This window comes from Chlorocebus sabaeus, chromosome 28, assembly GCF_047675955.1.
Source record: "Chlorocebus sabaeus isolate Y175 chromosome 28, mChlSab1.0.hap1, whole genome shotgun sequence".
NCBI lineage: Eukaryota > Metazoa > Chordata > Mammalia > Primates > Cercopithecidae > Chlorocebus > Chlorocebus sabaeus.
This window is the reverse complement of record NC_132931.1, coordinates 13,784,166-13,810,783: the sequence shown is the minus strand read 5'-3', so window position 1 is coordinate 13,810,783 and position 26,618 is coordinate 13,784,166. Positions and strand designations below refer to the sequence as shown.

At 45.5% G+C, this 26,618-nt stretch overlaps 1 protein-coding gene across 13 annotated transcripts in view; it reads left to right on the top strand.

Annotated features, from left to right (window-relative positions):
• The window catches only part of TRRAP (transformation/transcription domain associated protein), a 136,081-nt gene that overhangs the window by 52,917 nt on the left and 56,546 nt on the right, over window positions 1–26,618 (top strand). For 7 of the 13 annotated variants that reach the window (XM_008018680.3, XM_008018684.3, XM_008018686.3 and 4 more), the window contains exons 26-42: window positions 367–627; window positions 2,241–2,402; window positions 5,423–5,519; window positions 7,009–7,130; window positions 7,454–7,624; window positions 12,690–12,758; window positions 15,484–15,537; window positions 15,667–15,687; window positions 18,505–18,624; window positions 18,856–18,975; window positions 19,700–19,864; window positions 19,943–20,124; window positions 20,346–20,544; window positions 21,179–21,307; window positions 23,451–23,717; window positions 25,381–25,587; window positions 26,436–26,594. In XM_008018680.3, the coding sequence (XP_008016871.1) occupies window positions 367–627; window positions 2,241–2,402; window positions 5,423–5,519; window positions 7,009–7,130; window positions 7,454–7,624; window positions 12,690–12,758; window positions 15,484–15,537; window positions 15,667–15,687; window positions 18,505–18,624; window positions 18,856–18,975; window positions 19,700–19,864; window positions 19,943–20,124; window positions 20,346–20,544; window positions 21,179–21,307; window positions 23,451–23,717; window positions 25,381–25,587; window positions 26,436–26,594 (2,505 nt within the window). The remainder of the gene's footprint in view (window positions 1–366; window positions 628–2,240; window positions 2,403–5,422; window positions 5,520–7,008; window positions 7,131–7,453; window positions 7,625–12,689; window positions 12,759–15,483; window positions 15,538–15,666; window positions 15,688–18,504; window positions 18,625–18,855; window positions 18,976–19,699; window positions 19,865–19,942; window positions 20,125–20,345; window positions 20,545–21,178; window positions 21,308–23,450; window positions 23,718–25,380; window positions 25,588–26,435; window positions 26,595–26,618) is intronic. The other 6 variants (XM_008018692.3, XM_008018689.3, XM_008018691.3 and 3 more) reach the window with 2 other exon arrangements.

Genomic DNA, 26,618 nt, shown 5'->3' with positions numbered 1-26,618 from the left:
TAAAGAACAGTTACAGGCCAAGTATTTACTCAGTGCTTCTGAAAAGGGGAATTCCGCTTCTCATGTGCTGTTTCCAGAGGAGCCACATTCTTAAACCTGTATGCAGATACGACTCACAGCAGTAGAACATGATGGGCATTGCCAGCTTATCTGGTGAATGCAGGGGTCACATTTGGATCCATGTTTTCCGAGTAGGCGACTTAGGGACTAAAGCACCAAGTGGGTGCTGTGAAGTCACTTCATTAAAGCAGCTGGCGAGAGGGGCATGGACCCCCAGTGAAAGTCTTTATGGCAGATGGGTGTGCAGGAGACGGCACAGTGGGTGGCTTCGCCCTGCTTTCATTCTAAGTCGTCCCTGACTTGCAGGTTTCCAATGGGGCAGTCGCCATGGCAAAGACCACCCTGGAGCAGCTTCTGATGCGGTGCGCAACGCCTTTAAAAGACGAGGAGAGAGCTGAAGAGATTGTGGCCGCCCAGGAAAAGTCTTTCCACCATGTGACACACGACTTGGTTCGAGAAGTCACCTCTCCAAACTCCACTGTGAGGAAGCAGGCCATGCATTCGCTGCAGGTGTTGGCCCAGGTCACTGGGAAGAGTGTGACGGTGATCATGGAACCCCACAAAGAGGTGAGATTTCTGTCACCAGAACTAACGTAATTTCAACAGAATGTTGAGACTGTTTTTTTTTTAAAATTTGAGTTGAGATGATACTCCGTTTATAATTTTGCGTCCGTGTTGCAAAGTACAGTCATCCCTTGGTATCTGTGGGGGCCTTGGTTCCAGGACCCTGCGTGGGTACCAAGATCTGGGATGCTCAAGTCTCTGATGTAAAATGGTGTGGTATTTGTATGTAACTTATGCACATCTTCTGTGTACTTTATTTATTGATTTATTTTTTCTTTTTTAATGCTTTTTTAATTTTCATTTATTTACTTTTTTGAGACAGTCTCACTCTGTTGCCCAGGCTGGAGTGCGATCGTAGCTCACTGCAGCCTCGAACTCCTGGGCTCAAGTGATCCTCCTGCTTTAGCCTCTTAAGTAGCTGGGACTACAGACGCACACCACCACGCCTGGCTAGTTTATTTATTTATTTTTTCACTTTTTTTTTTTTTGAGACAGTCTCGCTGTCGCCCAGGCTGGAGTGCAGTGGCACAATCTCGGCTCACTGCAAGCTCCGCCACCGAGGTTCACGCTATTCTTCTGCCTCAGCCTCCCAAGTAGCTGGGACTACAGGCACCTGCCACCACGCCCAGCTGATTTTTTGTATTTTTAGTAGAGACGGGGTTTCACCATGTTAGCCAGGATGGTCTCGATCTCCTGACCTCCTGATCCGCCTGCCTCAGACTCCCAAAGTGCTGGGATTACAGGTGTGAGCCACTGCACCTGGCCTATTTTTTAACTTTTTAAATTACTACTTTTCTTTAAGGAAATTGTCCAGCCCAAAATGTCCTTTTTTTCTTTTTAATTTAAAAATTTTTTTCCAGCTATTTTTTGTAAAGATGGGATCTCACAGTGTTGCCCAGGCTGGCCTTGAGCTCCTGGGGTTGAGCAGTCAACCTACCAAAGTGCTGGGATTACAGGTGTGAGCCACTGTACCTATCCTTAAATATTATGGGTACATAAAAATTTGTATAATCTCCCATATACTTTAAATTAGTTCTAGATTACTTATAATACCTAATACAATGTAAATGTTATGTAAATAGTTATGCTTTATTAATTTGTTTTTCGTTGTCATGTTATTTTTTATTTATTTTTCCCTCAAGTATGTTTTCTCCTCGCTTGGAAGCATCTGAGGATGCAGAACCGCAGACATAGAGGGCTAGCTCTACCCTTGTGCCTGCTCTTTATGACTTGAGATTTGCAAAAAACAGTGTACTTCTAGTTACGGCTGTATCAGTGATCGTTAGAGTCAAGAGAGTAGAAGGCTGCGTTCCTGAAGCTATGGCACAGTTTGGTAGTTTTATTCTTGTTTTGTTGTGGTTTTGTTTTTTGTTTTGGATTTTTTTTTTTTAATTTTTATTTTTAAGGAGAGAGAGGTTACCCTGTAGCTTTAGGAACTAACATATCTTACATGCCTCTCCATGACCCAGGTTTTGCACATGAAATGTATCTCCCCTTCCCTAGTGAGAAGATATCTGTAATAACTTTGGATCTCACACACGGTTTTCAAATTTTTAAAAAGTGTTTGTGTCTCAAGGGGCAGCTGGTGAGTGGTGCCTCCTCCTTGGCTTCCCCAGGTCCTGCAGGATATGGTCCCCCCTAAGAAGCACCTACTCCGACACCAGCCTGCCAATGCGCAGATCGGCCTGATGGAAGGGAACACGTTCTGTACCACGTTGCAGCCCAGGCTCTTCACAATGGACCTTAACGTGGTGGAGCATAAGGTGTTCTACACAGAGGTAGGGGGGTGGTGGTGCGGAGTGGTGTGGATGGTGATGACGTGTGTCTGCTAGCCTGTCTTTGTACGCGAAGACTGGTCAGGCAGCATTCAGAGAAGGCTCGGGCAGGGACCTGCAGGTAACCCGCCGACACCTGGCACAGCAACCTGAGCAGGTATGTTGCGTCTGGGCTCGGGCGGAAGGGAGGTATGGCCAGCAGAGACGCTGATGTCTTCTGAGTTCTCAGAACTCTGTTAGCCCCATCAGGAACCCTCGCTTGAATTTAGGGCCTCAAGGTTGTACTTTAAAGATGAAGCTGCACCCAGTTGCTTTAATTACTCTTAGATCAGCTGGCCCAGTGCAAGTGCCTTATTGCATTCATTAATCACTGAAACATGCCATGCGCTGTTGAGAACGTCACACGAGTGCCCTAAGTTCTGACAGCACCCGCTGAAGTGTAGGAGTTGAGCTGTTTGTTCTCATTTTGAAGGTGTGGAAACTGAGGCTTAGAGTTTGCTGATTATCCAAAGCCGCGGGGCAGTCCTGAATGTAAGCCAGGACTGTTATTTAGAGCATGGTTCCTAATCACTGCACTGTCCAGCTGGGTTCTTATTTTTTTGGTGGACTTGATTTGCCTTGCCCCTTGACCCAAACACGGACCCTGGCAGACGGCATCTTATGCATCTTATGAGTATTTGTCACTGTAAACGTTCCAGTGTGGGGTGATATTAGACTGACAAACAGGAATGAAACTGTGGATGTTGCCAAATTATAAGCAACGTCCTTAGAGTACGGTAATGGTCTGGTGATTGGATAAAATTTAAAAATTTTTGGGACATGAATCATACATGCAGAGGCATTGTCAGAGTATACCACGGCAAAAATCAGAAGAAAGCAAATTCTTCCAGGTCCACACTGTCTGAATTTCTGGATATGAAAATTTACCTCTTGACGTTTTAAGGTCCTGTTTTTGCTTGGATATATGATTATAGGATCATGTGGTCTGGCTGTGATCTTTATACCTTATCATTTGGGCTTGACAGAAGGTCAAGACCTTTAGGAAATGCATAACTTCCCTTGGCTGATCTAGAGACAGATGTATTTTAGCCTGCATGGAAAACTCCTCACTGCACTTAAGACCAGAGCCTGGCAGTATTGAGGGCATGAAACTGGTTTTCCAGATGTCTGTCAGTGCCTGGCTGCATCAGAACACGTGCGGATCTTTTGAAAAGCTTGGACTCGAGTCCTTTCCCTGGAGATTCAGGTTCAGTAGATTTGGGTGAGACCTGGGAATCCACTGTCTGAAAGCTTCCCAGGTGATACTGTGTGGCTGTGTTGGGGTTTTGTTTTGTAGTTGACTTCTCTCTCTCCGTACCTGCACACACATATACGCGCATTGTCTCCATACCTGCACACACATATACGCACATTGTCTCCGTACCTGCACACACATATACGCGCATTGTCTCCGTACCCGCACACACATATACGCGCATTGTCTCCGTACCCGCACACACATACGCGCATTGTCTCCGTACCCGCACACACATATACGCGCATTGTCTCCGTACCCGCACACACATATACGCGCATTGTCTCCGTACCCGCACACACATATACGCGCATTCTCTCCGTACCCGCACACACATATACGCGCATTGTCTCCGTACCCGCACACACATATACGCGCATTGTCTCCGTACCCGCACACACATATACGCGCATTGTCTCCGTACCCGCACACACATATACGCGCATTGTCTCCGTACCCGCACACACATACGCGCATTGTCTCCGTACCCGCACACACATATACGCGCATTGTCTCCGTACCCGCACACACATATACGCGCATTGTCTCCGTACCCGCACACACATATACGCGCATTGTCTCCGTACCCGCACACACATATACGCGCATTGTCTCCGTACCCGCACACACATATACGCGCATTGTCTCCGTACCCGCACACACATATACGCGCATTGTCTCCGTACCCGCACACACATATACGCGCATTCTCTCCGTACCCGCACACACATATACGCGCATTCTCTCCGTACCCGCACACACATATACGCGCATTCTCTCCGTACCCGCACACACATATACGCGCATTCTCTCCGTACCCGCACACACATATACGCGCATTCTCTCCGTACCTGCACACACATATATACGCGCATTGTCTCCGTACCTGCACACACATATACGCGCATTCTCTCCTTACCTGCACACATATATACACACATGCCCTTATATCGAGGAGAGTATTTTTGAAGATCATATAAGGCCCTGGCAACAGTGGTTTTCTCTGGGCAGTGGAATGGGGTGGGTGACTTGAAGTGCTTTTCACTGTGTATCCTTTTCTGCTGTTTTAAATCTTTTACCAGGTTGGAATCTTTTAAGGAGGAAAAAATGGTCAAAGCCTATACTAGTTTTCCAGGATGTGAATGAAGAGAAGGGGGAAATAGTGATAGAACACCATGTCTGTTATTTAGATAACAGATACAGAAGTATCTAGTTATGTGGTACAATATCTGGAAGGATAGTCACTGGAATTCCCAGTGCTGTTCAACTTCTTACTTTATGCTTTTCTGTACTTGAAAAAAAAGTGTGTTCACTTAAATATTTGAATTATAGCCCATCTGTTTCTTGAACACTTGCCCGTGGCCCTGGGGAGGCTAATCTGAACCAGGAGGAGACAGCCCCGCCATCATGGGATTTGCAGTTAGATAAAGTGACCCTCTGTTTTGAGGGAAAAAAAACATGATGGTATCAGAGTGGGTGAGAAAAAAACATCGTGGTATCAGAGTGGGTGAGAAAGTGTCTAGGAATTCTTTTCACTAATGAGGTGAACTGAGTTTTGCCTTAAAGAGTCTCAGTCATACTTTGATACTTAAAATCTTAAGGATTTGAGCTTAGTTTGTCAGTTGTTAATTGTGTGGCTGTGTGGAAAATTGCTGTGCTCTGTTATTTGCAAGGTTATTATGTCTTCACAGGAAGAGTGGGCTAAATGAAATTGTTTTATCTTTTGCAGCTGTTGAATTTGTGTGAGGCTGAAGATTCAGCTTTAACAAAGCTGCCCTGTTATAAAAGCCTTCCGTCGCTCGTACCTTTGCGAATTGCGGCATTAAGTAAGTTAATGAAAATCTACAGAGTATAAAAGTGAAAGAAGACTGACCACAGAGGAGGTCTATAGAAAGCAAAAGTGGCCTGTTGTTGTTAGTTTTTATGACTTTTTGTAGTCTTTTTAAGATGGGATCAAAAAATTATTTTTGTATGTTTATCAAATTGTATAATGTGTATAATGAGGTGCCGTAAAATTATATGTGTTGTTAGGATTGAAGTAATTTTGTGCTGTATAGTAAAGTCTGTTGTTTTATGAATCAGGCGTTCTGGTTTAAAAGGATTGTCGTATCATGCATATGGTGCCATTTCGATCAGAATCAGAGTGTATATATAGTAAGGGACACGACAGCCTTAAAAGCTTTTTAATGACTCAAGCATTTCTTAATCCTGCAGTCTCTAGGTTTTCACTGGGAAACCTCAGTTCTCATTTTCAAGCATAGGAATGATGCAAAGTGTAGGAAAATAGAGCAGATCTGTACTGACCGACATAGAAACAGTCATTTTCTCTCTTGTGGGGAGTGAATATAAATGCCCAATGCAAACTTTTTTAGTTGATTCTCTCTTGCTTTGTTGATTTTTATGCTCTTAATAAAATATTTCCAGAATCTTCCTGGAGTTAGAGTTGGAGAGCTGAGCGGCAGACCATAATACCTCAGCTAGAAGATGGGGGTGGAGTGTTCCAGACAGTGCAAGCCAAAGCCAGCAGGGGGGCCAGGGATGACAGGCAGCTTTCTTCTTCTCTTGAGGTCCCTTCTTTGGGGACCTCTGCTGCACCTCCTTCCCGTTAGCCATTGTGGGTGCTACTTTTGCTAGAATGAATGTTACCTGTCACCTAACATAGAAGATTGAGGTGTGTCTCCTTCCTTAAGAATATTTGCCTTTTGAAAGTCTTAAAGCCTTTCAACCTCAAACCTGGGTAGTGAAGAAAGGCTGTACTGTGTGTGTCTGTCCCCTGCCTTGCTTGTCACCGGAGGGCCAGAGACCATGCCATCAGCCTTGTTCAGATGGGACTGCCCTGGAGCCAGTCACCCCATTACCCCGTGAAGGTGTCCTGGAATAGGGGTGTCAGTGGGTGTCTTTTCTTAACCCCAAGCCTTCTTCTTATCTGGAGATGTAAGATTTATCATGGCTTTTCTGGCAGGCTGGACTTCACTCTTAGATTATACTCAACATGAGGATGGAAGACCATGTGTACTTTTGTCTTTCTCAAGGCCAAACACTAGGAAAGAGGGCTCGTGGTTCATATTTTCTGTTGGTTGGTAGGAGCCTTTAGGAAAGAAAATTCAGCCGGGTCAGTGGCTCACACCTGTAATCCTAGCACTTGGGGAGGCCAGGGCAGGAGAATCCCTTGAGGCCAGGAGTTGGAGATCAACCTGGGCAACATAGCAAGATACTTTCTCTACCAAATAATAATAATAAATAAATATAGAGAAGAAAATTATTTGGGTATCTTTCCAGTTAATAATGAAATTGTCTTGATTTCTCTCCTTGAAGATGCACTTGCTGCCTGCAATTACCTTCCTCAGTCCAGGGAGAAAATCATAGCTGCACTCTTCAAAGCCCTGAATTCCACCAATAGTGAGCTCCAGGAGGCCGGAGAAGCCTGTATGAGAAAGGTGAGTGGGTGAATGTGTGTGTGTGCTCTGCGTTGAGTTCTTCCTGTTTATTGCTATATAAACAGTATATGCCTAAAAAGCTTTATGCATGTGGTTATTACACATTAAGCTGTAATAAGAATATACCTGTTTCATAGTCATACTGAATTTTTAAAAATATTAGACAGTAAAGATAAGTCTTCTTCGTTTCATCATGAATTTCTGAAAGATAGTTTATGACTAATATTCCATCTTCCTAAGGGAGAACGGAAACTAAGGTTGAAGATGACTTCTATTATGAATTGTCCTCAGTTGTCTATTTTTCTTTACAACTTTTCTAATAGTTTTTAGAAGGTGCTACCATAGAAGTCGATCAAATCCACACACATATGCGACCTTTGCTGATGATGCTGGGAGATTACCGGAGCTTGACGCTGAATGTTGTGAATCGCCTGACTTCGGTCACGAGGCTCTTCCCAAATTCCTTCAATGATAAATTTTGTGATCAGATGATGGTAAGCCAAATGCATTTAAACGCTCTATAATTAACTTAAAAAAGGTTAAAGTATTTTAAAAATAAATAATGCAGCTGGGCACAGTGGCTCACGCCTGTAATCCCAGCACTTTGGGAGGCCGAGGTGGGTAGATCGCCTGCAGTCGGGAGTTCGAGACCAGACTGGCCAACATGGTGAAACCCGTCTCTACTAAAAATACAAAAATTAGCCTGGTGTGGTGGCACGCATCTGTAATCCCAACTACTAGGGAGGCTGAGGCAGGAAAATCGCTTGAATCTGGGGGACAGAGGTCGCAGTGAGCCAAGACTGTGCCACTGCACTCCAGCATGGGCAACGAGTGAAACTCCATCTCAAAAAAAAAAAAAAAATTAGCCAAGCCTGGTGGCATGTACCTGTGGTCCCAGCTTCTTGGCTCGGAGGCTGAGGTGGAAGGATCGCCGGAGCATGGGAGGCGAAGGTTGCGTGAGCCGAGATGGCATCCCTGCACCCCAGTCTGGGTGACAGAGCAAGACCCTGCCTCAAAAACAATAAATAAATAAAATAAAATAAATAATGCATTCAGATGGCTTAAAATTGAAAAGGTGTAAAGGATATACTGCAGAAAGCCTCCCTCCCGCCCTGTCCTCCAGCCACCCAGACCCCTCCCTGAGACAGCCAGGGTTAAGACTTTGTTGTGTATCCTTTTAGAGATGTTTTATATATGTAAGAGGACATATGTATATATATTTTTTTCCTATAAAAGGAGGTACAATATATATATACACAGTCCTTGCTTTTCCCATTTAACACCCATCATTTCATATCAGTACCTGAAGTACTCCATTCTGCTTTATGGCTACATAGTACCTCATGACATGGACTTGCCATCATTTATTTAACCATGGCCTCACTGATGAACATTTAGATTGTTCCCAGCCTTTTCATTATGTCCCATGATGCACTGAAAAACTTGTTCATCATTTCACATGTGTTCATCTGTGGTGCACATTTCTAGTGGTAGAATTTCTAGATCAAAAGAATGTATGCATTTTAATCTTTTAACACCTTGTCAAATTGCTCTCCAAAAAAATTTTTACCAATATACACTCCTACAAAATAGATAAGTGTGCCTTCTTTCATACAGTCTTGCATAAGAACATCAGAGTCCTTTGGGTTTTTAGAATTACCAGAGAAATAATTATGCAGGAAAAAAACCCATTTGACAGTGTTTAAAATTGAAAGTAAGTGGATGGAGGATATCATCTATTAGCTTTCTTTTGCATTCAATTTTGCTTCTGGTAAATGGATTTATATATAATAAACAGGATTTCATGATCCACCACTGCAAATATGAATGTATTTTTCATGTTTATGTTTCCTAAGTGGAGTTTGACCATTTGACATTTTAAGATACCGGAGCTACTTTTTTCTTTTTGGTATACCTTTCCCCCAGCTATAAACAGGAGTTTATACAATGTATCACAGTGCATAGATACATTGTATTTACATGCGGAATGTAGAGAAATATATATGAAAGACACATAACTTTTTACCTCATCTATATGTTAGTTTCTTCATATCTACAAGTACCTAAATAATGAATAATGACCCAAACACTAAAATTGTAAGTTGTGCCCTAGTAATACATTATAATTGAAAAAGTATAATATAGAAGTGAATGTTCCAAATTGGAGACTTTCTCCTTAAGCTTCCAAATATATGTAATACACATACATACCTATCAGTTTCCGTATATTCCATATATTCACAAGAGTGGCTAAAATAAATATATAAAGTTACATCACTTCCTAACCATAGCACATCCTGTAAACACTATCTTACATCCTGTGTTACGGCTGAGGTACTTTCACACATGAGGCCCATGAGCTGTGTGCATGTGTCCAAATGTCCTAATGCTTTTGTGTATGTCTCATCTTGAAAAGTCGTCTGTCATTTTTTGCTGCCTTTGTATGCTTGCCTGAAGCAGCTTTGGTTTGTGTATTTTTATTTTTGAGACAGAGTATGGCTCTGTTGCCTAGGCTGGAGTGCAGTGGTGTAATCTCGTCTCATTGCTACCTCTGCCTCCTGGGTTCAAGTGATTCTCTTGCCTCAGCCTCCCAAGTAACCGGGATTACAGGCATCCGCCACCACACCCAGCTCATTTTTTTATTTTTAGTGCAGAGTGGGTTTCACCGTGTTGGGCAGGCTGGTTTTGAACTTCTGACCTCAAGTGAGTCACCTGCCTCAACCTCCCAAAATGCAGGGATTACAGATGTGAGCCACTGCGTCTGGCCTGTTTGTTTGTTTATGAGACGGAGTCTCACTCTGTCACCCAGGCTGGAGTGCAGTGGCGTGATCTCGGCTCACTGGAACCTCTGCCTCCTGGGTTCAAGTGATTCTCCTGACTCAGCCTCCCAAGTAGCTGGGATTACAGGCGCCTGCCACCACGCCTGTATTTTTAGTAGAGATGGGGTTTCATCATCTTGGCCAAGCTGGTCTTGAACTCCTGACCTCATGTGAACCACTGCACCTGGCCCAGCCTGTTTATGTTTAATCCCTAGTCTAACCCTTCAAATCTGCTGTGAGCTGGGAAATCATTCAGTGAACATTGTTACTGAGATTTTATTTTGGTGCAATGTGAAGACAACTGCCTTAACGTCTGTAGTTTCTGACCAAGGCCAGTGGTCTTTCCGCGTAAAATAAATCGCATGGATTTTGTGTTAATGGTTCATTTAGGTGAATTTTTTCCTCCCTTTTCTGCTCTGAGTGGTTCAAGCTGGAGGAGTTTTCATCCAGACGTTTTCATCTAGCACCCACCTGGACTGAGTCTAGCCTGGACTTAACCTTGACGGTGCCTTTGTGCTTAGTGGCAGAGGTCTTCCTGAGTTACACCTGCCTGCTGGGCTCTGCCAGAGGCAGTGGTAAGGGACACACTGGTCCCTACTTAGTCATGTTCTTCAGAACCATGTTCAGTCACTGCTGGAGCTCTTGTTTTCCCTCATAAGCCTTCGAGTTTACTAGCTCAAGCCTTCAGCAGTATTTTAAGAGCTAAGGCACCTTACTTTTAGGGTGGGCATTCATGGAAACAACCCTGAAAATTGACCTTTCTTTAAGAGTTTTAGAGTTTTAGCTCTTACATTTAGGTCTTCGGCCCATTTTGAGTTCTTTCTTGTATATAGCATTAGATAAGGGTCCAACTTCACTCTTTTGCATATGATATTCAGTTTCCTTAAGATTGAACTACTTGACATATGATTATTAAGTCTTTTATGTGGTTAGTTGGTTTTTCTGTTTGTTTATTGAGACAGGGTCTTGCTCTCTCTCCCAAGCTGGAGTGCAGTGGCATGATCATAGCTCACTGCAACCTCCACCTCTTGGGTTCAAGCAATCCTCCCACCTCAGCCTCCTGAGCAGCTGGGATTATGGGCATGTGCCACCATGCCCAGCTAGTTTTTGCATTTTTAGTAGAGACAGGATCACACCATGTTGTCCAGGCTGGTCTAAAACTCCTGGCCTCAATCGATCTGCACACCTCCCAAAGTGCTGGGATTACAGGAGTGAGCTACCGCACCTGGCCATGTGGTTGGTTGGCTTGAATAATTTCCTCACCAAGCTAAAGATGAATTTTATATACCCATTAGTGTCATTTTATTCCTTTGGGGAAAAAAAGAATGGTGATGTGGCTGGCTGTTGTCTATCCCTTTAATTCTGTTACGCTCATTTATATCTTTGTGTAAGGAGCCATTCTGGTAAGGAGTAGGGTTCATGAATTTCTGTTCTGGTGATTAATATCCTTTAGGGAATGTTGTTGGTAAAATGTTTAGTGCTTTGAAGAAATGTGTATTATTGTATGCATTTCTCAATGCCAGTGTTCCCTGGAACATTGACTCTGCACGATGGCGGTGTTTCATGAAACCAGTTTGTTGGCTACGTAAGGTTGGGAAATGCAGCCTCTCCAAGTTTGACATGGACTGTAAGGACGTTAAAGGCTCAGAGAAGGCTGGTCTTAGAGAGGAGTGTTTAGGTGTCCAAACCATTTTTCCCTGTTCCTGTTCTACCATGGAAACCTTTTTAAAGCAACTTGGTAACTTCCTGTAGGACATCGGTGTTCTGAAGGGCAGGTTTGAACAACGCAGGATATTAAAGATACAACTGTTATCGAATGCTCTTGTTGTGGTTTTAGCTTTAAAGCCTGGGCATTTGTCTGCCTGGTTTTGCTGGACACAGAGGCTGGAGCCTGGCTACCATGTGCCTGGGTTAAGCTAAAGTCGGGGGTCTCTTCCCATACTCTTAAGCACAGAGTCCCTTGCTGAAGAATGAACCATGGCCCTCATTCTGCAGAGGGAATTGCGGCCCTGTGGCACTCATTTGCACAGTCCCTGACCAAATGGGGTCCATATCTATCTCACCAGCCCCTTCCCTAGGGTCCCCATTGTGCCCACTGCTCCCCAGCTGCTGTGGCCCCCATTCCTTGTGTGCTGTCAGGGCCTTTGTCCTCCTCTTCTCTCTGCCCCTCTGCTTCTGGCTTTCCTGCCTTTTCCGAGTCCTGTCCTCAGCAGGAGGACCCCGACCCCCTCCTCTCTCATCAGAGCTGGTTCCTGTCTTCCTCTCACAATACCATAATTGTAGCTACACACAGCAGGCAACTTTATGTTTACCTTTTTCCCCATCAGACCACGGGCTCCACAAGGAGAGGGACATCAGGACAGGGATGAGGTCAGCCGCTCACGTCTCTACTGTAACACCCAGTGTGGGAGCTGACACTTCCAAGCACTCAGTGAACAGCTGGGAAACAAGTTAACAGGAAGTAAAATGGCAGGGCCTGGTATTGTAACACCCAGAAGTCAGGGCTCTTCCTTCTGTGTCAGAGCAAGTTAGCCTTTTTATTTTGAAACATGAACAAATGCCAATTATTCTCATCACTAGTTAGATGGTTGCGCTGTTTTAATAATGGAAACGTTGCATTCTCACACTAAACATGATGGAAATGGATGATTACATAGGAGTTTCCACCAGAGAGCAATACTTTGGAAGTGGAATGCACCTCTGTGAGGAAGTTGTGTCTCAGGATGTGTTTTTCCAACAGCAACATCTGCGCAAGTGGATGGAAGTGGTGGTGATCACCCACAAAGGGGGCCAGAGGAGCGACGGAAACGTGAGTGACTTGTTTGTTTCTGGGAAGGGCACCAGCCGCCATGCTGGGTCATTGCTAATGCCGGGACAGTGCTTTCATTAAAATGCCGGTCAGAAATCTAGTTTGACGTGATTATAGTCCTTGTAAATTGTTAAACACATTTGATTGGTATTCTGTTTTGCCTGTCTTTCTCTTAATTGCTGAACATTCCTTTTTATGTTTCTTTAAAATCTCCCCTTTGGTTCACTTTAATATGACTTTTCTGTTGAGAATTCTGGGGGGCTTGAATGTTAGTATTTCAATTTTACCAGCTCTGCTTTAAACAGCGGATTTTCTAGCCTGTCCTTGGCAGCCGCTGTTTACATGGTGGTGCGTTCCTCAGCTATTGTTTCCATCGCTTTCCATCATGGGGTGGTCGGTAAATGTGTTTAATCATTATTGTCTGATAAAACCAACTGGAGATTTTTTAGGACTTAAAGCCTTCAGGGGAATGTAAGAAGGAATCCCATAAATACCGGCACGTGTGTTTTCAAGGTCTGCGTCATCCACCCCAATTATTTGTCCAGTTATATGACTGGCCCTTCAAAGCACATTTGTATGGTTTTAAAGGAAAACCGCTTCAGCTAAATCTTAAAGTGTCTGATGTGGGTCATTAAAGACTTTGTCTCTTAAGAATGCATGCTTTCTGCTCTTTTAAATCTAATATTATTTGTATATGTTTATTTTTTACAGTTTTTGTTTTTAACTTGATGTCCTCGCAGTGGAATTGCCTTTTCCATGGGTTTCATAATCCCCAGTGAAACTTGACAGCAGTGTTCCTGTTAGGGACTTCCTCATAGTTCTTCAGAGGCATGATTAACGTGGCTTTTTGTCCTCGTGTGCCTTTGCTGGATGTGTTCCATCCCAACTTGGATTTTTCTTTTCTGGCTTTATTATGCTTTGTTTTGACCATTGTGTATCAAGGTGTTTTGTTTATGTAAGTCTTGTTTCCTACTGCTTCTAAACAGCCAAGTAAGCAAAACTAAACCAGGATTTTAAACTTTTTAAAGAAGTGATATGCCACGCATGATCCTGTTGAAGGTTTGCTATTTATATACGCAGAAGAGAATCAGGAACTCTTCGTGGAGGAGAGCAGAGTATATTAATGAGCCCAGGCTCCTGGGATGAGGTGCAGGTGTCTGTGTGCTGCTCTCCCTCTCTCATCTGTTAGGTACTTTTGCTTTACATTTTATATTTGTTTTTATAGTAAGCTGTTACTTTTCTGGAACTCAGTCAGTTCTAGAATAAATATTTTTAAAAACCTTGTGGGTAGATGAACAACCTCATTTGAATCAAAAAGATTTAATATAAAATCCTTAACTTGGCCTAGTTAAAAAAATAATAAAAGATTTCATAAAAGTTTACAGCAGGTTATTTGGAGGTGGGGGTGCAGTTGTATAGGGGATGGAGTCGTGGATACTGGAAAGTCCTTGAGCTCCTCCTGGAACATTTTTATCATCCTGTGATTATATTACCTGAACGTCCGGGAAGTGTCCAGCTCCATGAGGTTGGCCGCTTGTGTGAAACTCAGAGACCATGGTGTTTGGGGGCCCAGAGACAACCAACACGGCCGTGGCTTCATCACCTAAGTCCGGGGCCAGGCCGCATTTCAGCTCCTGAATTCTGATCACATTTTAATCTTGGAGAGTAGTTTGTTCCTGTTTGGTAGCATCCCCAAATGACGTGGTTCCATTGAGACACTACCATTGAAGATATGCTAGACAGTTGACTAAAGAAATAAGTAAAAGCTACCCTCGAGCATTTTTTTTTTTTTTTTTGAGATGGAGCCTCTGTCGCCCAGGCTGGAGTGCAATAGCGCAGTCTTGGCTCACTGCAGCCTCCGCCTCCTGGGTTCAAGCAATTCTCCTGCCTCAGCCTCCCAAGTAGCTGGGATTACAGGTGCCTGCCACCACATCCGGCTTATTTTTGTATTTTTAGTAGAGACGGGTTCACTTTGTTGGCCAGGCTGGTCTTGAACTCCTGACCTCAGGTGATCCACCTGCTTTGGCCTCCCAAAGTGCTGGAATTACAGGCGTGAGCGACTGTGCGTGGCACGTCCTGAAGCTTTGGATACCCCTGTGATCAGAGCTCTGCCCCATCACTGTGTTTAGGAAGCTTTCCTTTTTAACCGTGAGCTTACAGGGGAGAATGCATGACCACCTGTTATGCCTTTTCTCTGCGTGTGCACACAGTGCGTGCACACACACACCCACACACAGAGCCAGTTTTAGGAAGACTGTGCTTCACTTTACATGATAACCCAGCTGTTCATTGGGTGTGGTCATGGCCTAAACCACCTGGACCTCTTCTGACTATAGCTGGGAAAGAGGTTTTTGTTATTATCTTAGCACTTCATATGAAATTTGAATTGTTCACTCTACAAAAGACTTTTTAAAAATGTGCTTGCATACAACAAGGTCTTCCAGTTTCTCCCCTTTCACAAGAATCCTGAAGCTCTATTTTGAAAATGTGCTGTAGGGAAGAAGTCCACTGTTAGCCACTCTCTGTCAGAAGGGCTGTGTTTTGACCTCGAAGGTGAAGGTGTGCTTTTTGCTGTTGAGCATTTGTTAATTACTGTGTGCTTTCTGATAATTTGTGTCTTTACTGTCTTGTTAACCCCAATAACCCTTACTGTGTTTGAGTATATGGGAAGTTTTTATGTAAATAACATAAATAGAAAAAAGATGATTTTCCTCCCCATCCTCAGGAAAGCATTTCCGAGTGCGGGAGATGTCCCTTGTCTCCATTCTGTCAGTTTGAGGTGAGAACAACCTATTAATAGTCAGTTTCTGACTTGCAATGTGAAGAACAGTTTACCTTTTCTTTTCTTTTCTTTTCTTTTTACCTTTCTGTTGCCTTTTTTCATGCTGTAATTTTTGTTTTGGTTCAGCCTGCCATGGAAGGGGTAGAGGTGAGAACTTGAGCGGAGCTACAGGAGGGGGTTGTTGTCGTTGCTGGTTTTGCTGTGACTCGTTAGCTGTGTCGTGGTTCTGTACTGGACAGAGTGCGTTGTGCCCTTGAGTGCAGTGACCTGTATTGTCTGTCTGTGGCAGAGTTGTATCAGTATCATTGCTGTGAACTGTCCAATGCCAAGCATGTTTTCTATTAGGACGTTTTAAGCAAGACTCTTAAGTTCATGTGAGAATTGCAATGTCTCAGTTATACTTAAAAATTGAATTAGATTTTGTGTTCATAACCTCCATCTGAATACACATAGCTAGCAACCTCCTGAGAGGAAACTCACACAGAGTATATTGTACCTGCTAGAAGTGGGAGGAATTACATGTTCTTTCACACTACTGACTGCCCTGAATTTAAACACTCACAGCTCGTCCCACTCACCCACCCGGTCCCCTTCATCTCTCTCTTGCATGCATACACACCACACATGCACTCACATCACACGTGCACTCACACCACCAGTGCATTCACACATGTGCACACAGCACACATTCACACACACTGATGCACTCACACCACACATGGACACACATCACACCTGCACTCACACCACACATGCACTCACACCACACATGCACTCACACCACACATGCACATGCAACACACATGCACACACCACATATGCACTCACGCCACACGTGCACACACCAATGCAGTCACACCACACATGCACACACATCACACATGCACTTGCACCAGTGCACACACACCACACGTGCACTCACACCACATGCACACACACCACCATGCACTCACACCACACGTGCACATGCAACACACATGCACACACCACACATGCACTCACACCACACACACACAACAGTGCACTCAAACCACACGAGTGTTCACACCACATGTGCGCTCACACAATACATGCGCTCACACCGATGCACTCACACCACACATGTACTCATACCACACATGCGCATACACACATGCACACAACACACATGCGCACCACAACACATGCACTGACACCACACATGCACATGCAACACACATGCACACACCACACATGCATACACGCACTCACACCACACACACCAGTGCACTCACACCACGCATGCACTCGCACCAGTGCACACACACCACACTTGCACACACACCACATGTGCACACACCGCACGTGCACACACACCAATGCACTCACACCAGTGCACTCACACCGATGCACTCACACCACACTCACACCACACATGCACTCACACCAGTGCACTCACACATATGTGCTCACACATGTGTGCTCACACCATACATGCACCACACATGCACACACACCACACATGCACACACACCCTGAGCTTTCCCTCTCGTGTAAAATGGGGATGACGGCATCTGTCACTCCTGCTTCCTAGTGGTGTTGCAAAGACCCAAAGAAGTGGTTTCTGTGACAGTGCTTTGAAAATGAAAAAGCGGATTGTAAAAGTACCATTTTAGAACATTATAATTTCAGGATGGAACTTACTCTGTCCTAAGTCTTGCAGATTCTGGGGAAGAGAATTTTAGGGGACATGGAGCTGGCCTTGAGCCCATTTTTCTCGTTTCGTACCCATCTCCTGCTTTGCCTTTGGTGTAAAGAGAAATTCCGAAAGTCTCTTGGCTGCTGCTGGGAGTGAGGCCCTTCCTGACCCGTGCTGTCATCCCCATCTTACCCCGAGGATCGCAGCACACACAGCATAGTGTGGCACATTGGAACGTGTCCCTCCCTGTGGCCATGGAGAATTCCTTTGAATGACAGGAGCAAAACCGGAAAGTGAGAAGGGAAAGCTGGAGCAACAGCAGCCCACCCCCGAGCTGTGAGATAGTAGAATGTGCAGCACCCTTGGCATTTCACACATCTTTGATTTAATTCAGTGGAGCAGTTTGTCACCTTTATTTTTAGGCCTGGTTGACAAATACTTAGTACCAGGATCAGTTGTTTATACATTGATATTTAATTTCCAGGGTAAATACTTAAGTATTTTTTGAAGAACTTTCTCTGCTAGGGTTTTGTTTGTTTGTGTGGTTTTTTCTTTTTTCTTTTTTTTGAGACTGGGTCTCATTCTGTTTCCCAGGCTGGAGTGCAGTGGCACGATCTCAGCTCACTGTAATCTCCGCCTCTCAGGTTCAAGCAGTTCTCCTGCCTCAGTCTCTGGAGTAGCTGGGACTACAGGTGCCTGCCACCACGCTCGACTGCTTTTTGTATTTTTAGTAGACAGGGTTTTGCCTTGTTGGCCAGGCTGGTCTTGAACTCCTGACCTCAGGTGATGCACCCGTCTCAGCCTCCCAGTGCTGGGATTACAGGCGTGAGCCACCACGCTGGCCTCTGCTAGGTTTTGCGGGCAAAAGATGTCTATGCCCTTAAAACTTAGTGTATTGAGAGGACCTCGTGATACCTTGGCAAAGTAGGGCATCCTCACGCTGCTCTGGCCCCAGGCGGAATCATCCCCACTTCTGTGGGGGGACTAGCATGGCAGCCCGGTAAGGTCACCTTCACCACTCGTCAGCACGCATGACAGCAAACAGCACGATCACATCAGGTGTACACAGTCGGCCCCTCCACACCCCGCACAATGGACAGGAACGCTGAAGGCCACAGGCAGTCAGTTTCCTTAGGACACAGCACAGTTAGAACCTAAGGCTGGTAAGTTGTGGCTTTTACATGTGAACCCTTTGCTTCACTGCCTAGCCTTGCCAACATAGACTATGGTAGGGTCTGTAGTGACGTTGATATCTGTCACTTGCAAAATTAATTGACCTATTTATAATTTCTGGTTTTCTTGATCAGGAAATGAAGATTTGCTCAGCAATTATAAACCTTTTTCATCTGATCCCGGCGGCTCCTCAGACGCTGGTGAAGCCTTTGCTAGAGGTTGTCATGAAAACGGAGCGGGCGATGCTGATCGAGGTAAGGGCCACACTGAAGGCTGCTTCTCACTCTGCCACTCTCTGGTGCTTGTAGCATCCTCACTTGATTGTATTTTCAATGGACAGATGGAACACCTTAAAGACATTCAATGTCAGTATTTGCTTGTGGGTGTTCATGCCCTCCAGTAACAAGGGACTGTGTTAGGTAGACAGAGCCTCAAGCTCTGAGGAGAGGAAGGTGTGAAATGCAGCATTCCCACATGTTTTGCAGGCGGGGAGTCCATTTCGAGAGCCCCTGATCAAGTTCCTGACTCGGCACCCCTCGCAGACCGTGGAGCTCTTCATGATGGAAGCCACCCTGAACGATCCCCAGTGGAGCAGAATGTTTATGGTGAGAGCTGTGAGTGGCTGGAGTCAAGGGTCCCTGCAAATGCGTGTGAGCTGTTGTGCTCTGACATGTGCAGTTCATATTTCACTGTTCAGTGTCCTGGCTGCTTGTTTCTTAGATCGATTTGACTATTGGAAACATCATTGCTGTTTGGTTGTGTCTGTGAAACGTGCAGATCTAGGAACCACTCTTTGTAGGACTTTGGTGGTGGTAGCAAATAAATGCTCTGCCGGGATTATAAACTCATAAAGTATGGTTACTGTTTAAAAGTACGTTTTAAGGGCCCACACCTGTAATCCCAGCACTTTGGGAAACTGAGGCGGGTGGTTTACTTGAGCCCAGGAGTCTGAGACCAGCATGGGCAACAGAATGAGACCTTGTCTGTACAAAAAATATGAAAATTAGCCGGGCATGGTGGTGCATGCCTATAGTCCCAGCTACTCAGGAGCCTGAGGTGGGAGGATTGCTTGAGCTCAGGAGTTGGAGGCTGCAGTGAGCTATGATTTTACCATTGCACTTCAGCCTGGGCCACAGACCCAAGACTCTCTTTTTAAAAAGAAAAACAAGCATCTTTTAAAAACCATGCATGTAGTGCTTTTTTGGTAAGCCTTCCTCGAGAGATTTAGAAAGATTTTTCAAAGGTTTAGAAAGATTTAAAATTCATATCCTCTAACTTTCTATGAGTTTGATTAGCTTAAAACGGCTTTTCTATTTGTTTTGCTTTCAGAGTTTTTTAAAACACAAAGACGCCAGACCTCTGCGGGATGTGCTGGCCGCCAACCCCAACAGGTTCATCACCCTGCTGCTGCCGGGGGGTGCCCAGACGGCCGTGCGCCCTGGCTCGCCCAGCACCAGCACCATGCGCCTGGACCTCCAGTTCCAGGCCATCAAGGTAGCGCCCCTTCCTCCGGCCCCCGATGCCCAGGGGTTTAATCGAGACGCAGTTCCCTAATTGTCTCTTCTTTGACAGATCATAAGCATTATAGTGAAAAACGATGACTCCTGGCTGGCCAGCCAGCACTCTCTGGTGAGCCAGTTGAGACGTGTGTGGGTGAGTGAGACTTTCCAAGAGAGGCACCGCAAGGAGAACATGGCAGCCACCAACTGGAAGGAGCCCAAGCTGCTGGCCTACTGCCTGCTGAACTACTGCAAGTGGGTGCCTCTTCCGCCCTGTGCCGCGGGACCGGCTCTGGACCACAAGTTCAGCCGGAGCCTTCTTCTAGTCTGTACAAGGCTGTGGTCATGGGATACGTGCAGTCGGATTGGTTGTAGAGAATGGGCTATGTCTCTGAGCTGTTTCAAGGCAAGTCAGAGGCGTAGTTGTTAATGAAATTTGCTGTAAGTTAACCTGTCTTCTTCTTTTGACTCTCCAGAAGGAATTACGGAGATATAGAATTGCTGTTCCAGCTGCTCCGAGCCTTTACTGGTCGTTTTCTCTGCAACATGACATTCTTAAAAGAGTATATGGAGGAAGAGATTCCCAAAAATTACAGCATCACTCAGAAACGTGCCCTGTTTTTTCGCTTTGTAGACTTCAACGACCCCAACTTCGGAGATGAATTAAAAGCTAAAGTGAGTCCCACTCTGAAGCTGTAGAAGGCTACAGGTATTTGGTCTGGTTTTCTAGGGAACCTCAGGCCCTTTTCTTTTTTTGCCGTGTCTCCCTTGAATAAATAGTAGAGTGAGCCAGGTGCTGTGGCACGTGCCGGTAATCCCAGGTACTCAGGAGGCCACAGCGGGAGGATTGCTTGAGCTCAGGAGTTGGAGGCTGCACTGAGCTATAATCACACCATTGCGTCCCAGCGTGGGTGACACAATGAGACTCTGTATCAAGAAAAAAATAACAATTAGTGGGCCGGGCTGTAGGTGAGAAAGTGCCATTGCTGAGGAACGTCAGGTTCGTGCAGCAGTGACCCAGCGGTGAATGGTGGTTCGTTAATTGCCTTGTTTTTAGAAAATGGCTTGTTTGACGTGAAAAGAATAAACCAGGCTGACTTCTCTTTTCCACAAGTTTTTAACCTACCTTTCTAGTTGTTCTTTGTGTAGAAGTCAAGGTTGGTAGTCTCACCCTGGGTTGAGTTCCAACTTGATGGTGTGGTATGGCTGAGAATGGCTGTTCTTCCCGTCTTACTTAAGAAACAAGCAGCATGGCTTTGTTTTTCTCCTTTATTTAAACCTTTTTTTTTTTTTTTTTTTTTTTTTGTAGGTTCTACAGCATATATTGAATCCTGCTTTCTTGTACAGCTTTGAGAAGGGGGAAGGAGAACAGCTATTGGGACCTCCCAATCCAGAAGGAGATAACCCAGAAAGCATCACCAGTGTGTTTATTACCAAGGTGGTATCACTATGCACATGGGCGTGAGAAGTAACCTGGCATGTGGATGAATGTCTGTGTGTGTGTGTGTTAAGAGGGTTTCACTGAAATAAATTTGTTCCCCCGACACGTTTATTTTTCGTGGTTGTGTTAGTTTATAGCAAACCATCACATTACCATTCTTATTAGTGCATTTTTGAAGGCAGCCTTACTTTGGAATGAATTAACTTTCCCACATTAATAGATTCTAATCAGAAATGGAATAGATCTCAATGAAAATTCATATAGCAGTTATTTTGTGAAAACCCCTGGCTGGTCAGCAGAGTTTCTGTGTTCTGTTTTCATCTTCAGTTTTGCAAAAGACTCTCCTAACAGCCAGTGAGCATATGAGACTGCCTGCAGTAGCTGCTGTGACTCCTCCTTGTCCAGTGAATGAAACCCCGTGGTGGCCATAGTCCAGTCTGAACTGAGCTCGGTTTTAACATCTCTGTGCTTTACAGTTTGTGTTAGAGAGGGTTTTTGGAATTAAATGCCTGCATCGTGTTATTTCCCCAAGGCTTACGGTATTGATCTTCACTGTTAGAGGCTCTGTTTCCCTGAGATTCTCACATAGAGTGTTTGTTGGAATGCTGCGTGTTGGCGTTCCTCATCAGAAATACAGATTGCTGGTTTTCTTAGCCATTTTGTCCTGGGATCAAGGCAGAGGGGACTGTTGTTTCCATTGGCAGATTCCTAGAGCTTACATAGTCTTTGTCCTTTCAGACGGGCCTCCTTCCTGCAGTGTTGACATCTGATCCCCAGGATCAGAGTGAGCCCAACCGTTTATTCTTGGTCTCCGTAGTGATATTTGCCTTATTCTGGGCAAGTGTAGGGAGATGGAGTCCAGACGGGACCCCTTCCCCTTTGTTACCTTCTCCAGGCTGTGTCTCCTGGGTCAGATGCTGCTGCTACAGGGATTTTGAACGTCAGGATGAGGAGAAAAGGAGCTGGCAGGCTGGAGGCTGCAGATGCAGGTGTGGGCCTGCCAAGAAGCAGTACATCTAGGGAAGAGAGGACCTTGGGGCTAAAAGGGACCTTGATAAAAACATGATTATAATGGAAGACTTCACTCTGTCCGTTTTTCAGAATTATTAAGACCTGGTAGATAGACAGTGGTTAGGATACTTAGTTGAACTGAATGATGCTGCCATTATACTTGATTTAATAGAGACGTGTAGAATATTCCTCAAACAAGGTACGTTTTTTTTCTTATGTCCGTGAAACACTTAAAAAATCTGTCAGATGCTTTCAAAACTGCAACAATTTTTTGAAAGTAGGCATTTTTCCAGGTCACATTTTCTGATCATAATGCAAAAAAATAAGGAGTAGACAAAAGTTGACCAGGAAAAAACAATCTCAACTATTTGGAAATTAAGAAACTCAGTCCTAAATCACCTTGAATCAAAGAAGTCTTCTTTTCCACCTCACCCTCCTCCAGCCCCTGCATCCTGACTCTTAAGCCTGCCCTATTTAAATGTTGAAATGAATTTGGTGAATTTCTAATCCATGTGTAAATCAAAAAGTACCTGAGATGGATCTCAGTCACTTTAGAAATTTATTTTGCCAAAGTTCAGGATGTGTCCGGGAGAGACATTTGTGCCTTTCTCTAAAAATGGCTTTGAGGGCTTCAGTGTTTGAAGGGGAAAAGTTGGCTGAAGGGGAAAGGGGGAGGGTGTGGTCATCCACACACTGCCAAAGAAGGGGAGCAGGTGGGGGAAGAGTCAGTTCTGTGTTCATCTCACGCTCAGTAAGTCAGCACGTTATATGAGATAAGGTGAACACGGGGTCGTTACCTGTGGAGATCATTAACCTTTCATCTGTAGCTCTGCTTAGGATCAAAAGGAGCCAGTTTCTTGCATGACTTAGCTTTCAGCTTCATTTTTTCCATTGGGCAGAGCCAATTGGGGTCCTGAGGTTTTTTTCTCCTTTCACATATATATGAAGGAAAATGGACAGGATGTTATTGATATCCTCATTGTAAAACTTCACGTTACATACTGTGTGTGTGTGTGTGTGTGTGTGTGTGTGTGTGTGTGTATTTTTAAGGCTTAAACCTGCTGTGTGACCCTCAGTCAGTAACCCAGTTCACAACTGGAAATGAGTCCTTCCCGCTGTCCCCGCACAGGTCCTGGACCCCGAGAAGCAGGCGGACATGCTGGACTCGCTGCGGATCTACCTGCTGCAGTACGCCACGCTGCTGGTGGAGCACGCCCCCCACCACATCCACGACAACAACAAGAACCGCAACAGCAAGCTGCGCCGCCTCATGACCTTTGCCTGGCCCTGCCTGCTCTCCAAGGCCTGCGTGGACCCGGCCTGCAAGTACAGCGGACACTTGCTCCTGGCGCACATTATCGCCAAATTCGCCATCCACAAGAAGATCGTCCTGCAGGTATTTTGCAAGCCCCCTCCTATCCACCGACATCCACGTGAATCCCATGTCGTGCACTTGGCTCCCTGGCGCAGTCTCAGCCTCTCCTGTTGTCTTTTCCCAATACCGATGAAAACCATGAAAACATAGACACTCTGTGATTCCACTTAGAAGACCCTAGGGCACTTGAATTCAGAGAGACAAAGTAGAATAGAGATTGTGGGGGGCGGGGAGAGGGGGTGGGGAGCGAGTGTTGAATGGTGCAGAGTTTCAGCCTGGGAAGATGCTAACGTTCCGGAGATGGTGGGGCTCGTGGCTGCACACAGCATGAAGGTGCCAAGCGCCACTGGGCTGTGCACCCAAAACTGGGTAAGATGGTACATTCCGTGTTATGTGTGCTTTACCGTTTGTGAGGGAAACACCTCACGCTGTGAGCCCTCCTGTGACTGTCCACGCTTTCCTTTCTTCCCCCATTCCTGCTCTGCTCTCTTGTTCCTCCCTCCCATGACTGTCCACGCTCTCCCTTCCTCCCCCGTTCCTGCTCTGCTCTCTCGTTCCTTGACAGCTTTGCTTTTAAAAGGAAAGGCCACCCTTTCCATCTCAAGCTTCTCTGTCCGTTGCATTTTAGCTTCTGACTCTGACATTCCATGGCAGATGTTATAATATTCAAGGGCTGTAGCCCACTTCTCTTAGCCAGAGACAATAGGTGCCTTTGGATCCATATCTCATGAGCTTGCTGCTGTGCAGCTCGTGTTGAACACCTCTTCCTGGAGTCCCTCGGTGGTTTGGACTCTGAGGTCGGGCACCCCAGGTTTGAGTGTTGTTTCTTCCGCTCACGCGGTGTGTGCCCTTTATCAAGTTAATGTCTCTGTGTGAGAATTAAATGTAATACTCCACTCGAGCTTGCAGTATTTGATCACTGATAGTTCTTTTCTTCCGTGAGACCATCTTTGATGGCTTTCCCCTGACATCTTTCTCTTGTGAACCTCTGTTGAACTCTGCACCCCAATCAAGCCAGTGGCCTCTGACATCCCCTCCCATGAGCCCTTGAGCTAGAACTCCAGCCTCGGGGCTGCACTGCCCTCCACCAGTTGTCTCAGAGGCAAATGCTCAAGAACTCTGTGACCTTCTCTGCTCTTCCCCAGTGCCCAGGCACCAGCAGGTTCTGCAGCTTCTAACACCCACCCTGTTGCCTCCACCCTCAGGACTGGTCTTCTCTGCTTTCCCATGACCTCACATCAGGGCCTCACCTCTCAAACTTGAGTGACTACAGCTGTTGCTTCTCAGCGCCTCTGCTTTTGGCCCTGTTTACTTTATTTCCCATCCCGCAGCCGGAGGGAGATGAGCCGTGTACCTCCCTAACTCGCTGCTGGTTAGGTGGGATGTGGGGTCCCTGCAGGGAGCTTGGTCTTATCTGTCTGTGTGCCCTGGCCTAGTTCAGCACGAGCGTGTAGTAGGTGCATTATAAATACTAGAATGAATGTATTCATTGGTATTAACGAAATGTATTCTGGTCTTAACGAAACAGAAAGCAACTAAGTTGTTTCCTAATAAGAAACTCCTAAGAAATTTTTAGAAAATTGTTTTGGAAAAGTATCATGTCTTGACACCAAGGGATTGTTTGTCGTCTTGTTTTTTAAAGCCTGCCTTCTCATCCTCCATAAGCGTCTCTTCCCTGTTTTAGGTTTTTCATAGTCTCCTCAAGGCTCATGCAATGGAAGCTCGAGCGATCGTCAGACAGGCGATGGCCATTCTGACCCCGGCGGTGCCGGCCAGGATGGAGGACGGGCACCAGATGCTGACCCACTGGACCCGGAAGATCATCGTAGAGGAGGGGCACACCGTCCCGCAGCTGGTCCACATTCTGCACCTGATAGTGCAACACTTCAAGGTGTGTAGGAGGGACAGCGGGCTGCGGGGCATGCATCTTCAGGCATTCGCTCTGACCCTTCACCTTGTCTTGTTCTGCAATAATCAGGTGGTTCATCTTTTAGTAAGGCTACTTCTGGTTCGTTGATGAGTTTATGTGATTAGTTTGTGTATGTGTGTATGGCTTTATCAGCATGGACATTGCTGTAATATAGAGACTATGTCACAGGTGTGTGCGTCTTTGCATCTAAGGCTACATTTCTGTCGTGAATACTGTGCTTAGTTAACCCTTGTATGCTGCTGAGTTTGCACCTTAAGGTGGGAGATAGTCCTCATTGACTCCAGATTTCCGTCACCTGACTTGGAAAGTTACTCCTATTGCTGGCACCTCCTTCTCTATGACCAAATCACCCCTTTTGTGGGATTTATTTATATGTAAATGTTTATTGTAGATTTGGGGTAGAAGAGAAAGGATTGAGTTGAAAGCAAATTCTTTTATAAGCCACCTCTTAGAGGAACTTCGCTTTTTGGTATGTCTTAAACTTTTACACTGTCAAGTCTGAAGTTTGATACATGTGATTAGACTCAGCTTCCTGTCTGAAGAGAATTTGATTTTTCAAGACTGAAGGATACTATTGTAATGAGATGTAGTTGGGGCGGGGGAGGGTGATAAACACACATACGTAAGGCAGTGAGAATTTCCTCGGTAAGGTTAGGATTCCGAATTCTTGAGCATCAGGTTGGGTTGTGTGTGTATGTTGGGGCTGAGAGGCACGTCACGGGGGTGTGTGTGTGCACGTGCACACACGTGCATGCGCTCTGGGACCAAGGTCCCATGTTCCCGGCGTGATGCTGGCCCTGCGCCCGCAGGTGTACTACCCGGTACGGCACCACTTGGTGCAGCACATGGTGAGCGCCATGCAGAGGCTGGGCTTCACGCCCAGTGTCACCATCGAGCAGAGGCGGCTGGCCGTGGACCTGTCTGAAGTTGTCATCAAGTGGGAGCTGCAGAGGATCAAGGACCAACAGGTAGGGGTGTCAGCCTTGGGGGCG